The 14779-nt window shown below is 45.9% G+C and overlaps 1 protein-coding gene across 5 annotated transcripts in view; it reads left to right on the top strand.

Annotated features, from left to right (window-relative positions):
- The window catches only part of Epac (Exchange protein directly activated by cAMP), a 747880-nt gene that overhangs the window by 470795 nt on the left and 262306 nt on the right, over nt 1-14779 (top strand). For 3 of the 5 annotated variants that reach the window (XM_084594555.1, XM_084594548.1, XM_084594549.1), the window contains one exon: nt 5682-5828. The exons of the other annotated variants lie outside the window; for them this stretch is intronic. In XM_084594555.1, the coding sequence (XP_084450681.1) occupies nt 5682-5828 (147 nt within the window). The remainder of the gene's footprint in view (nt 1-5681; nt 5829-14779) is intronic. 5 annotated transcript variants of the gene reach the window in all.

The following is a 14779-nucleotide window of genomic DNA, read 5'->3' as shown; positions in this document are numbered from 1 at the left end:
CGCGCTAGTCTCGAAATGCCGACCGTTGACAGCGGCAACTAGTCAAAAAGAGTTAACGGTGCTGGTTTGCTATTGCCGAACAGAGGAGCAGATGTAGAGGCGCGCTATCGCCTTGGAAACGGCCAGGTATGCGGAGGCATGGCATAAAAACTACTACACGAATGTATCCTGCTGTGCATGGTTTCTTTTGAAGGCGCTGAATTTTCAGTGACCTTTCAAAAAAGGTGATGTATGAAATATTTTAGAAATTATTTTTGCGCTTCAGGCTGCTCGCCCCTTCTCGGCAGTCGACACTTACGTCTTCTTGCCACTCTATAGTGTGTCTTATACCGTCGTTTCCTGGCACTATACAGGCCCCATACAGCTCTACTTTTCCACAACAACGGGAACTACATATCTGCGCGTAGATGCTCATATCCATCTTCCTCGTCATCACTTTTCTCGACGTTGAAAGGAGCGCCTAAGGCCCCGAGGTAAGCGTGCTATGCTTTGAGTATTCCGCAGAGGCGGCGCGCTGGTCAAGGCGGTTATTGTTTGCGGAGGTCGCCATGTACTGACAGTTAGTGCGCAATGTCAAAGCGATCCCTGAGGGGATTCCTCGCAGCCACTGCTGGCTCAAGAAGATAAATTATTACAACCGTTCAGCATAAATTGCGAAGAACGTACTCACAAATAAGAGATACCCCATAAAGGGGAATTTAACAGCGTAAGCTGGTTTAGACCTAAATGACGAAGAACCTATTGATAAATAAGAGGCGCCTCAAAAAAGAAAACTTTGAAGCCTAAAGTTCAGCTTAAATGACCAATGACCTACTCAGTAATTAACGGCACCCCGAAAATTGAAACTTAACGATCTAAATTTTATGCCTGAATGACCAAACTAAGGGCCTACTCATAAAGAAGAGGCAACCCACATAGGAAATTTAACAAGCTAAGGTTATGACTTAATGTCGAAGCACCTACTCATAAATAAGAGGTAATCCCGCGAAACGAGATTTGACACTCTATGGATTAATTGGGGAGAAGCACTGGAAGTCAGCATGTATGCACCGTCTGCTTACTCCCAAAAACAGCTTTTATTTCTTTTTCCTTGCTGTTCTCTTTTCACGCACCGTTATTAACCGAAATTTGTTGAAACAGAAATAAGGACAGTTAAGAAATCAAATAAATCAGTAGAATTTCTTTTAATTTCAGCTTTTAGGTGATCATTTGACTTCTAGCTATTTGAAGCGTTGAGAGCAATTTAATCGCTTAAACTGCGAAGCATTCGCAGAAGAAAAAAATCCGCAGGTATAACCACACTTCTGTCAGCACAGAACTTTCAATTTCTTTTGATCAAATTTAAATTTGAAGCCCTGCTACTTTATCAAAAAAAAAATGATGGGACACCTATACTCCACCCTAAGGACATAAAGCGATAGCGTTAATGGGTCCGTCAAGCAGCCGGGAATCCTCTTCGAAACGGGCACGATTTTCTTTTTCCTTTCTTTTTTTTTTTTAACAAAGGACACACAAGCCTCCCTTTACCCAAGTCTAAGGAACGTACAGGGGGCAAACATTTTCGGGATACGGATGTATGGAAAAGTTTTTATTTCTTCGTTGCTTCGCTAATTTTTGCTGTGATATGTTTTTCTCTGGATGGGGCGTGCATGTTCCCTCGTGATTCGGCACGTTTAACCAATATGTTTGTCCAATCACACAGAAATAAATATTTTCCCATGAACTCACGCCCAGCAACATTAATGGCAACATACTTAATGTAATGTAATGGTAATGTTAAGCTAATGTACGGGTCCGCGTGCTGCGTAACGCGCCCTAAGAAATGACCATTGCACTTGATATGCCTAACCGTAAGCTTACATATCGCACTTGCCAGCTTAGCTTGGCTTATCGAACATAAGAAGTGAAAATCATATTCTCATTTCTAGAAACGCAGTGTGCTCGTACGCTGGAGATACACCCCCGCCTTATACCTTTTTTTTTTATTTTTTGCATCGGCAGCACTATTTTTTGTCATGAATGGCGCGCCATAACATAGACTTCGTTTCGTCTTTCAGATCAGTTTCACTAAAAACAAGTTCATTTGTATTAATATGCATAAAATTCTGGGGCCGAGAATCAAGCGTATAGCATCATAGTAAATAATTTAAATACTTATATTTCGTGTCATACATGCTGCCTTCTGCTTAATGCTCTTTGCTGTAACTTGTGCACGCGAGGCATCCTAGCTGTCACTTTTATGAGGGAGAGCCTGTTAGTCATTTTATTATTATTATTATTGACCAATACAACAGGCCGCATATATACGTGTTTCCACCAGCAATGACCCCTTGTATATTTGTTATCACAGATAAATGCGTATAACAAAAGTCTGCTTAGCTGCGTCACCTTGTAAATTCAAGTATTTTAGTAAATGCCAAAATTGCGTGCGTTTGTTCTGCAACATTGTGTTATGAAGTCAAAACGTTATACCTTTGAAATTGTTGAATATTCAGTTACCTGTAAAGCCAGTGAGTGGGCCGTGCATTTTACTCGCTGGATTTCTGTATTAAACTGCAACATGGAACCGTGATGAAGACTAGTACAAGATTATAGCAAATAGAAGTCCAGGAGAACTTTCCGGCACCATAGGTCATAGTACAATTCCCGAAAACAGCGTAAATAGCGCACTTAAGTTGAATGATTCGTAAGTCTATGCTTTTCAAAGGCTACTTGGGTAAAATTTATTTCTCTTGAGCAGGTGTTTCTGCTCTGAAATTTTGTGAAAGAGATCTTGAAACGCGTTCGAGGTGAAACACGACATGCGGAAATGAGCTGAAATTAGGCGAAAACACTTTTCAGGGCAACAGCGGCGTATACGACTCTCTGAACAAATAATGATCGTAATCGAAAAGCATTTCCGCCTATACTGCCCATTGCTTCGTTACTCGTGTTGTCCCGTGTCATAAATGGTGTGCAGGTAAAAATGTTCCCGGAAGATACAGTCCCGGAAAAACCGTCCCCAGTAAAAAAGTCCCCTCAACGAATCCTTCCGAATAGACAACTAAAGAAATGCCACTTTAAACTGGATTCTTCCATATCGAACAGATGTAGCTATTGTTTGGAATCTGAGTTCTCTAGGTGCCTGTGGTGTATTTAGAGGAAGTAGAGAAGGCACGGCGGAAAAAAGCCTGGTGAAAACGCCCACCACAGTCATTCGGTCTGGTTAGGTTTATATGCTGTTTGGACGCCAGCTCTCCTGCTCATTAATCACTAACGAATTAAGACAGGTCTAATCGCGTGATAATGTTACTCATTAAGAAAGGTACAATCGGCTGGACGCCCTAGCTGTATTAGGGAACCGCCCATAACAGAAGGCGTCATTGCAACACCTTCCCAGGTATCCAGTGACGAAGGGAAACCCTTCTGGTGCACGTGGCGACTTCGTACAATTCCGCTCACTTACGGTGGTGAGGAACATTCTGTTGTGAGAAAGGCAGGCGGAGCCTTAACCATTAATTGGCCATGGCCACCCTAAAGCACCGCTCCCAGCTCATGGCTCAAAGATGGATGGATGGAATATAGGAGCGTCCCCTTTGAAATGGGGGGTAGCAGTTGTTATGATGCTCATTTTTTCCTCCTATATCTTAATTATTATTCTAGATTGATTAATTATACCATCATTCTATTTATTGAATTTTTCTTTCTATACATTACTAACATTATGTCAATTTTCTGCTTTTAAGCCACCAATCTTGCAATTGTTTTTTGCTAGCTTCCACCGCACGTTCATTCACCCGGCCACTGGTATCTCTAAACCCCAGAGCTTCAGGAAGAGTGACGGCGCCTGCATCGACTTCTGGATGAATACCATTACATTCGAGTACAATATGGTTAATCATATTCCTTGTTAAATTTCTTTTTGTAGCTGCGTGTTCTAAGACACCCTGATCTAGCTTCAAAAAGTAGGGCGCTGCCTCTTGAGTTATCAAGGAAAGCTTCGTTCCTGATCTGCTTTTTGTACTTTCGGTATAGTTCCACACTCTGTTTCCTTTCCATCGAATTTATCCAATTTTTACCTTCTGTGTTTCTCACCTGTTGCTTAACGCTCTTTATTTCTTCGTCCTTGTTACCAGCATACTTACTGGCTAGTTTCCTAGTTCTTTTCCAGTGGTCCAGAAGCCAGTGGTCAGGGCGCCCTCTCTCCCGCAAACAAAGCAAATGCGAGACCGCGAGACACGCTTGTCATCGATCAGATGTTTTTTTTTTTTTTTTTTTTCTCTAACGTTTCGCGTCATTTCAATGTTCAGCCTTTTCAAAGCGAACGGGTGGAAGCTAACATACAATATTGCCACTCGCCACAGGAAAACGCAGGCTTATAGGACAACAAGAACTACAGGAGGTAAAAAGCAAGAAAACAGCTGGGAACTAATATTCAAATAAGGTTCATGCTAAGATCACAAAAAGGAATGTAAGACCTGTGTCCTGTCTTTTCCTTCTGTGCGTCCGTGTGTCGTACGTTGCGCTGTCTTCGAGAATGTTTTTCGTACGCTGGAAGTATGTCTCACAATAGTATTTTGTCTCTCTTAGATGCTGCGAAAGAGTTATAAAATTCATGACTATAAGTTTTCTAATGCATGAGTATGGTTTTAAAGGAGAAATATGTAGGAAGTTTCATATTTATTATAATATATCAATAAGTGGAGGTCAAGAAGCATTTAAGAAAGAGGATCATCCTTGGAAAAACAGGAGTTCGGGTGCAGCAACAGAACATACAGATTTTGCATATTTCCTCTCAACGTATTCTTCCGAGTACAAGTAGAGGTGAAATTCCTTCGTGCGCGATCCCGGGTGAAGTAAAGGTTTATTCTATTGTTTTTACCGGGCCTTCAAAATTAACTGCTTTCGTAGAACTCTGCTAAAACAAGCGTCTAATCTATTGGCCATCGCAAGACAAATAACACGCAAAACAAAGTGGCGCCAACTTATCTCTCTGCACTTTAATTTACGCTCTGGCGCAGGGCCCGTCGAGATCGAGGCCAACTTTGACCTTTCGATTCATCGTTCCCTCAGGGCTACCTTTGCAAGCTCTTCAGAAAAATAAAACAGAAAGTAACGGCAATAAAGAAAACTCTTCCATCAGCAGATTGCTGAAACTGCGCTACCGTATATTTTGTTTACGCCACTGTTGCTACAAAGTGGGCTTGCTTTTTCTTTTATTGTTTTAAGGTGGCGGCCACGCATTACTACTGCGTGTGTTTTGGAGCACGCTTTCCTTGAACGCCGCCAGTCTGAAACGACGGCGCTAGCGTCTCTCTATCCCTCGGGCCACCCGCTTTTTTGGGGAGATCAAGGAGGAGGAAATTTATAGGGAGAAGGGAGACCTCCTTCGTGTTCCGTTCCAGCGAAGGAGCAGGGAGCTGGGGCGAGGAGGGAGGATCGCCTGCGCCGCTCCGATGGAAAGGAGGAACCTTCCCACGAGAAGGGGGGAACCTCCCAGCGCCGCCGAGGCACGGGCGGCGCGCGCGCGAGGGCTGCTGCCCCTCAACGTGTTGTAACACTCGCGAGCGCGCGCTCTGCCTTGGACGCAGCCGTTCTCGGGCTCCTCGCGGGCAGTGGGCGATGCTAGTGGTGGAGAATCCTTCGCGGCGCCGCTCTGTTCCGTCGCTGCTTCTCACCGGCGGTCGCGTGGTGTCGTGCAGGACTCCGTGACACTGTGCACGCTGGGCATCGGCACTGCGTTCGGCGAGTCCGTGCTCGACAACAGCCCCCACAGTGCCACTGTGGTCACCAACGAGTACTGCGAGCTGCTGAGGATCGAGCAGAGGGACTTTCGATCCATTTGGGAGGTGAGTCCTCTCTCTCTCGTTCTCTCCCTTCGGAATGTTCTTTCTTTCAGGGCGCCCTCTCTCGGGCATTCTCCCGACAGCCCACATGAATCCCCTCCCGCTGGCCTTGACCTTGACTCGCACTGTAGTAACGAAAGACGAGGTGTTCAGCAACGGCGTCCACGCTCCCGCCCCCGGCTAGGTTTTGACCGTTGTGCGCACCTTGACAGCTTGTTTTATTCGATTGGGATGCCAGGAACTTTGGTCAGCACGATTTTCGTTAACACCAATTGTTACCTGGCAGTCTTGACACGGCAAGGAAATCACCTACCTTGTCTGGGGAGATTCGTGAGTGTATAGTTCAAAATTTGTTGTGTTTCTACTGCAATGCTATTGACATACTCAAAAAGACTTTCGACGTCGGAGCTTTTCATAGAAAATGAGAGCTAACTGGGCTGGAGCTTTCTCTCTTCACGGTTATGGTCGCAATGGTCATGTCACCGTTACATGAAGATAATTCGCCTAGACACTTATCCGGAACGCTTGTTGACAGGACTTACTGTGCTATTCGCGCATCTCTCGTATATACTCTTGACAAGAATGATGGGGCGTGGTAATAGGCTTTTCTCTTATTTTCGCTTAGTTTACGGCACTTGTGATTCCTTCACTAGTTACAACAAAGGCAGTTACGAAGCTTGTACGGCAGATGGCGTAACGCTAGGGGATACTAGGGGTTGTTGTGCATATCATCATCGCCTACAAATGCATAAATAGAGCAAAACCAAAAAGCCTCCAAAGTGTAAAAGGATGCTCAAATGGGACTCCTACGCAAAATCAGACAAGGTCAGGTTCAGACTTTGCGATCAAGGGGATAATTTTGTTCTTACGCCAGCGACAACAATTTACATTTATGCACTATTTCCTGCCTCTGGTGATCGCCATGAAATGGAAACGGAGAGCAGGGTCTAAATTATGAGATACGAGAGAAAGGAACCTCATTACTAACGTTAGCAAAATTAAAAATATAAAACGTGTCCGTAGACCCCAATCAACAAAAGAAGATAAATCCAAAGTCCGCCTTTTATTGCTGCGGCAGCTGTTTTCCATTGCGGGGAAGTTGACGAGGCATACGCCACGAAAAAGTTTGAGTTCGGTGTGAGTCGAGAACGTGGGCGGTGTACGCACAGAGCCGATATCACAGCGGGAGAAAGCAGCCAAAGGAAAGAGAAAAAAAAAAGGAAGAAAATGGAGAGAAACGACCACGTTGCTGGCGTCGACGACAGCGGGGAGGATGGTGCCAAGCGCACCGACCGAATAGCCGAGGAAGCGACACTCCTCCGCGCACGTCGCGACGTCGTTCTCGCATGATCGCTGAAGGGTAACCGATTGATTTCAGGCTACGGCACGGCCGAGGAACGCGCAGCGGCGTACTGACGTCACTGCGGCGTAGTAGTGACGCAGTATTGGGTTGCGCGGAACAAAGGATGGCGCACTGGCGTATATAGTGCCTCGTGATTAATGCTATCGTGTTTCATTCACGCCTCTTCGCTCTCGTGCGCGTCGTTAACCTGCGACAAATTGAGTTCCAGCTCGTCCGTTTCAGGCTTCCGCGTGTGGGGATTGCGAATAATATTTCCTTCATCTTACGTCATCTGATGGCAGCTGCTTTTGCATTCATCGCAGCGGAAGGGATAAGGGACGCCGGGGTAGCCGTGCATTCATCTTTTGCCCCCTGATGAAACAATCGCAGATATAAGCCACAGGTCTGAAATGACGCCCCCTCTGTATTTCGTTATCGCCATGGACAAAAGACATTGTGGAGTAGAATTCATGGTGTTCCCCGCACATTTAACCGAGCCTTGTGGTGGTTTTTGTCAGTGAGGGTCTCCTTTTATTCTAAAGGACTTAGCAACCCATTTTAAGCATCTTAACTTAGCTAGTCCAGTTGTGAGATCGTGCTGTTTCGATCATCTCGTCTACACGGTGAAGAGGATGCAGGAACGGTATTGAAAGTTGGCTTGTTCTTTCGTTTGAACCTCTTGAATCTCGTGCCTTCTTTGTTTAATACTACGTCTACGTTTGTCTTTTCCGAAACAGGTATTCATCGGATACAGTGATCTGGTAACATGGTAGAGCAGCACCCATCTTATCAATGGGTGCTGCTCACTAAACTTATCGAGACGAGAATAGGTGCAAGGAGGGCAAGGTTCGATTTCGATACCTGTTAATTCTCGCTCCGCCTATGTGACACGCGATGTTTCGAAAAAAAAATTGAGCTCGGGGAGATTCGTGAAACAAGGTCTTTCAACATCGAATACGCAACTCACCTTTCTTACAAACTGCTTCGGGTTGCCTTCAAGCAGGTATTTCAAGCTGAAAGACGTTCCTATCGCGCAGACTTTCTTAACATATCCTCTCATTAGAGCCTCTCTTCTTGGCACACTGAAAGATATATGAAATATTGACGGCTTTCTTGGGAGCGAAAAGTAGATTAGTGTAGGATTCAAATTACCTTTGCCTCTCTTAGCAAGGTGGTTGCCCTTCGGAGGACGGAAAATACAAAATAGAATAACTTCGACATTACAATACTGATAGCTGAAATCGCGTGTGTCATATTTTCTGTCAGGTCGTGAATCAAAAGCAGCACTAAAACGAATGTCTACGGAACAATTCCCGCTGTCGGCAGTTGATAACAACAATCAGTCAACCAACCAGATAATGCGCACAAAGAAAAACCTGCTCTTCTATGCTCTTTCAAGACTACTTAGGTTACGTAGTAATCTTTATATTTATGAATCTACAGCGCCCTTAGTGCGGCGTGGGCGCCAAATATGTGCATGTTTTTTTGCTATTCGAAAGGTTCGAAAATTGAGCAAATACAGTACATAAAGAATCCCCCATGATCAAGCGACGAAACCATACAGCCAGCCGCGATGATCTCGTACTTATGGCAGCAGAGAGAGCGAACGAGAAGAACGGAAAGGCACGGTGTTAACTGAGCGATGTCTAGCAGCAGAATTTAGTTCATTATGGTAGGCTTCTCAACATTGTGAACTTGTTCTTATGCGCACCTCGCCAAATATCAGTTTCACCTGCATGAATAGAGGACCACCTGATCGTTTCCGTCATTTTTGGGTCAGTTGTTACATTAGGCTCACGCAATGTTGGATCGGCTAACTATTGGGTCAGTGCCTTGCAAGGAAGAACTAGCTCCACGGATTGCATAAACAGCATTGTGTATCGAAGCCAGCTTTTTGTACCTACGTGACTTGTGTTTGAAAAGCAGGGAGGAGCCAGGTCAGAGAGGCCCGCTTTTTTTCTTTGCTTCCCGCGTTTAGGAATCCTGACAGCTTCACGCGAACAAGAGCGTAGAGTGACTGCCTCTTCTGCGAAGGGTTTAAGTGCTTGTAGAAGCCAAAAATCGAAATTGATTGGTCACCAACGCTGCTACCTAATACGCATGGCGGCCTTTCCTGCCGGTGTTATTACTCAGCATTCACTCTTCACTTGAAAATGATCGCGAAGCGACGGTGTATTGATGGGGCGCGGTAACCCTATAGAGTTGTTTATGTTCAACGCACGTCGCGCAGACAGCCTGCAATATGTCGGCTGTTTACATTTGTGTAGTTCGTCAGCTCTGAAGAGGAGTGGAGGGCCGCTAAATGAGTTCTTATGTAAAATGTTATCACTGCCGTCGCCTACATTAGTAGGCCTACTCGCGCGTGCATATATTTTGTGGCATGGTATTGTAATCCGTTAGTTTGTGCCACTGAATACGATATTGTAATCTGCTGGTCTGTGCCAGTGAATATGTAAGCTCTGCAACGTTTGCCGTATCGTGTTTCATCTTCTGCCATAGAAAGAGCACCAAGTGACTGAATATGCACGAAGCTGTTCTATATACGAACAAGGAGCTCGCTGACGAATTAGTGTATCAGCAGATGTCGCAGCGGGAAAGCTAAACATCTGCTCCTTCTGTGGGGTTCAACCAGACTCAACTGACTTATTCTATCAGCCTAACCTCTCAACGCAGACCGGAGGCACCCGCGACGCCTTCCAAGCTCAATTAGGTCAAGGCGCATCGCACACGAACTCACGAAAGGATCGCCTTCCGTCGGATCTAATTTGTTCTGCTCCCGACGGCACCTAAAAGAAAAGAGGCACAGCCAACTCTTTACGTACAGGCGCAACCACGCACGCATGTCAAGCGCGTACACATAGGGGCATCTGCGGCACCACAACACAATTTATGCGGCGTGGCGGCCACTTCCTAGAGAAGCCAGGGCTGCTTTTCTCCTGCGATGCCACCACACCGAGGACATACTAAAGCCGTCCCCGCTGACGGCGTGGAGGGGGATGCACGTGCGAGCATAACTAGGCCCGATCACCTGACAGTTAATCGCGGCGCGGCGTTTTAGCTAAGAAATGACGCCCGCCAGGAAGCCACCGGCTCGGTGTCGGCATTTTAGTGCCACGGCGCAGGAAATGAGCCGGCCGAGCCCCTTTCCAACCAGGGCCAGGAAGGAGGCGATATGAGCAGACGAGAAGAGAGCGCTAGAATAGAGAGTCTAAGCGGACGGAGAAACGCGGAAGATAAGTAAGGCCGGCAGCTTGCTCAGGGAAAGGTTAAGGTGTGAAGAAAAAGGCATACAGAAATCTCTGAAGGAACGAAACCATCTCCTATGTCTCCTATAGCGTTTCAAGCTCGCTGCGCATCACGAAAGTGAAGCGAGAGATCACGACGGGGGCACATAACGGCATCTAATGATTCCGATCGCAGGCCACATGGGAAGGAAAGGGAGACATTCGATTAGACCTGCGTTACCCGCGCACTTATGCCTTCCAGTTAAGATGGCGCACATGACGGGTCGACGAAGATGTCGACCCGTCATGTGCTCCATCGTCAACGCTTCATATGCGCCATAGTCTACAAAGATGTCGATCCGTCGGATGAGTGGTATTCTCTTTCGTTACACCCCCCCACCCCCCTCCTTTTGCTGTTCATGTCCGCGCAAATAAAGCAGGCAGAAACGTGAAATCAGAGCCCTGCCTAGGCTGAACGGAGCTGTGATGAGGGTATACGCATTGACGAGCGACAGGAGGACGGGGAAGAGACATCGTCGATGGCGCGCAATGCGCTCTCGCTCTCATTACTCCTCTCTCTTCCTCTTTACTTATCCAGCTGTCTCACTTTCCTCCCTTCCTCCCTTCGGTCCTGATCTGATCCTTCCCGTTTCTCCATCTTTGATCATTGGAGTGAGAGGTTCAGTTTGTCTCGTTGCGTGCGGCGGGGAAGCTGGAGGACGGGAGGGATCAAACACCGACCCCGACCACTCCGCTCTCCTTTTTTTTCCCTCAGCCTGGGAGATTCGGCGCGAAGGACCTCCTTTCTGGCGCCGGAGCTGGCAGCCCTGCATCTTCCCGCCGCCGCACTTCTCTGGCTACGAGTCTGATCGATCGGCCGTTTTCCGGCGTGCAAGCCGATTCCGTCACTCGTGAAACCGTCCTCGGTCTCCGGTTCGTTCTTCTCCTCTCTACCGCCGCCTAGGCACTCGACCAACTTCTCTCTTTCCTCCTTCTTCCACTCCTCCTCATCGCGTTGTCTTCGGAGGGCGTGCGAGTGCGACGCATACCACTGTGGCACGTCGCCGAAAATTGGCGCCGGCGTTTCGAGAGATCGAATTCTTCCGCAGCGTGCACCCGTGGCCGATCCCTGAGTGTGCCGCAAGAGACGTTGTCTTTGGCGGTTGTCACACAAATAGGCCTGTGTCCCGAGTTGGGCCGATGCCGCACGTACTTACCTAGTCTCTTCGTATTATGTTTTCTTTGTGTCATGCATCTTTTGGAGCCACGTTGACTGCATGCTGTCTGTGTCTTCTCTGAGCAATTTGTGGAGCTAGTGTTTGTGTACGTGTACGGGATGCGTGAGCAAAGACCTCGTTCTCTGTTTCGACTAAGCTGAAGTTTTCCAAAATTTCGGAGAAAAGGTCGGAGAATAACAAAGTGGTGAGTGCTGGAGGATTAGAAAAGTTATCTTTGATGTATTTTACCTTATCTGTCATTTATGTTTTGAACCGTACTGCGTTCTTTTTTACTTTTTTCTCGAATAGTGAGACTTTCGCGATATAACAGGTTAAAGGTTTTCCTGTAGCGGCTTGATAAAGCCTCCGTATGAGGAAACACAAATGACGAATGTCATCTTATTCGACAAGCTTGTCGTCCTCAAAGCTCTCACTGAGCTTCTTGAGTTGCGTTCTCTTTCTACACCACGTGCGTTGTTTCAAATTCTGTAGGTCTGGCTTTACAGAAGGCGGTCCTTCATGCGTCCTATAGGTTCACAAGAATAGAGGCAGCGCATGTTTTTTTTTTTTTTTTTTTTTTTTTTTTTTTTTTTTTTTTGTCAGCGTACTAAACCAAATGGAATAATAGTATATTATTTGGATGCACCTTGCGTTATATATAACAATTTGCAGAGAAACGACTGCCTGAAGTCGTCCTGCAGCATACTTCATCGTTTGCCGACTTAATAAAAACAGATTTGTTTATTGTTTTCGTATGCTGTTAGAAATGCGTATGGTGTAACCATATCGTGTCTCGGTTTAGTGGTTGTCCATAGATGCATATATGCAAACGGCGTTAATCTTACGTGAAAAAGCTTTCTCGCTGGTTTCTCGGTTAATCAATACGGGCCCAGACTAAATAAAAATAAAAATAAAAGTGCGCCATGCATTTATTCGATTCTCCGAGTTTATATCGATGCTGGAAGTTAATTTATCGATCCCGCATTATTATGCACTCGGGCAGCTGCTCGGTTTTGGTAGTATAGTGACGAAAACATCCCGTTGAGTCACTACTAGTGTAGATACTGCTCCTAGCTATTTCAACGGCATACTGCGGGTAGTGCTTGTGGGCTTCTTGAAAGTTTATTGGCGTACTGCGATCGATTGATTTTCTACCCCTTCTTCTGAAGTCCCAGATTCACTTCACTACAATACCTTGAATGACCCCTAGATTGTAGGTATTACGTAAAAGGTGGGTAACACATAGAACAAAAGAAAACAGTCACACGACAAGAAAACGCTAAATGTTATCACAGTTAATGGTGGCAGTTACGTGGTTTAAAAATGTGGACAGAATTCTGTCGGCGACCTTTGTTGCTGAAGCCAACCGATGGTCGCCAACAAAATAATAATAATGAGAACGAAGTAACGTAAGTTGCGAGCTAGTTGGTACATTTGAAGCGAAAGAGTAAAACGGCGCGGAGAAGACGGATTGAAAGACACAGGCCTGCGCCTCGCACATCCTTGCCTGTGTCTTTCGTCGATAAAAAAAAAAAAATTAGAAGGTTCCAACGCTGCTGGACAGAATGTGGAGCGAAAGCATTAGCTGCGGGTGACCGAGCATTCTTCTTCGTGTTCTTCTTCGTCTTCTTCGTCCTCTGCCTCTTCTTCCTCTTTCTATTCTTCTTCTTAGTCCTCTTCTTTCATTTCTTTTTCTTCCTCTTCTTCTTCCTCTTCTTATTCTTCTTCTTCTTCTCGTAGCTACGCCTCTTCACGACGTAGCTGCGGCCTCCCGAGGTCTTGAAAACCTACCGCAGTGTAGCTTTCGCTACAAAAGCATACCGTCGCAACAGCTGTCGTTTAGCCACCGAAACGGTTAATGCGACGATGGCATGCCTGTGAAAACAGGTCTCTCGCCCCAACCTACGAAAGCCCTGTACCCCTAGCCCTACAACCAGCCCTACAATGTGAAGTGGAGCTACCTCCCTTATAGCCTCTGGCACACCATTTATTCGGCCCGGCATAACCTGTGGACCTCCATATGGTGCAAGTTTCTCTGTCTTTAACATAAGCACGTAAGCAGTCTTAAGGGCTCTCTGTGTTCTTAATTTAATTTCTGTGTTCTTAATTTTTTATCGTGCTTTGAGGAGGCCTGTGGGGAAAGGGGAAAAAAACCTCGAGAGGAACGGGAAGGATTGAGCAGGACATATATGCATGATATATCATATTACGCGCCAGAGTGGCTTGACAGTACCTTAATAGCAGAAATTGCTTGTACAAGCTACTCTGGTCTGCCACTGCTGTGGATTTTATAAATGAGCCCAGGATTACTGCTTAGGTTCTTTCTTTTTTTTTCTTTTCTTTGTGGTATTGGTGTGCCCCTCGGGCGCTAAATGGGCCACGAAGCTATATTGCCGGCTGGTTGCGTTAGTCCGAATATTCTGGGACGCAAAACATTTTAGTTCTTAATGCAATTTCTTTCTTCCTCTATATATTTCTTCTGGATTGGGGTGAAGGGGAGGTCTAGAGGTAGAGGTACTCCAGCCCGGACTCACTTTAGGATTGCTTTAGTGCTCAGAGCACTTGATGTCAGGACAGCACGATATAGTAGCATTTAAAAAAAAAAAAAAAAAAACCTGGCCTTGTGTATGGCCCTTCCGAAGCCTGTGATGACAGTGGTAGGAAAGGAATGAATGGGTTTGCTATCGGTGAATCCAGCTGCTCTGCTGATGTCAGCATTCGTGCTTTGCGGCGTGACATAGTCTTCCCTGTTCAGTTCACGGATGAGGTACAAGAGACTAGTCATGTAATTTCGCATCAGCACAGCCGCCCTTTTGCGCGGAAGCTTCGATTTGAAACCCGTACAGCAAGCTCCTTAACTGAGGGCGACAATTTGTACAGTTCTTTACTCCTGTTTGTTTTTTAAGCAGAAAAAAAAAGCACCATATATTTCATTTTTTCAACACTTTTTGTTTATTCTGTGACGTACTATAGTCGAGAGACAGCAAGTTTAAGGATGGTCCGCGTCCCCTTTTATACGCACTACATCTGAGCCTACGTGTAAGCTGTTCATCATCTTAATTTGAGCAGCGTCTCTAGCTTCTTGTATTGTTGTCACTTTTATTCCCTTCCCCGCCATGGCAGTATACTCTATACCGCTATACCATTTGGTGCAAATTGCGCCAAACTTTT

Source organism: Amblyomma maculatum, chromosome 2 (genome assembly GCF_055883805.1).
Source record: "Amblyomma maculatum isolate TAMU_Amacu chromosome 2, ASM5588380v1, whole genome shotgun sequence".
Classification (NCBI taxonomy): domain Eukaryota; kingdom Metazoa; phylum Arthropoda; class Arachnida; order Ixodida; family Ixodidae; genus Amblyomma; species Amblyomma maculatum.
The sequence above is the reverse complement of the archived record's forward strand: the minus strand, read 5'-3'. Positions and strand labels throughout refer to the sequence as shown.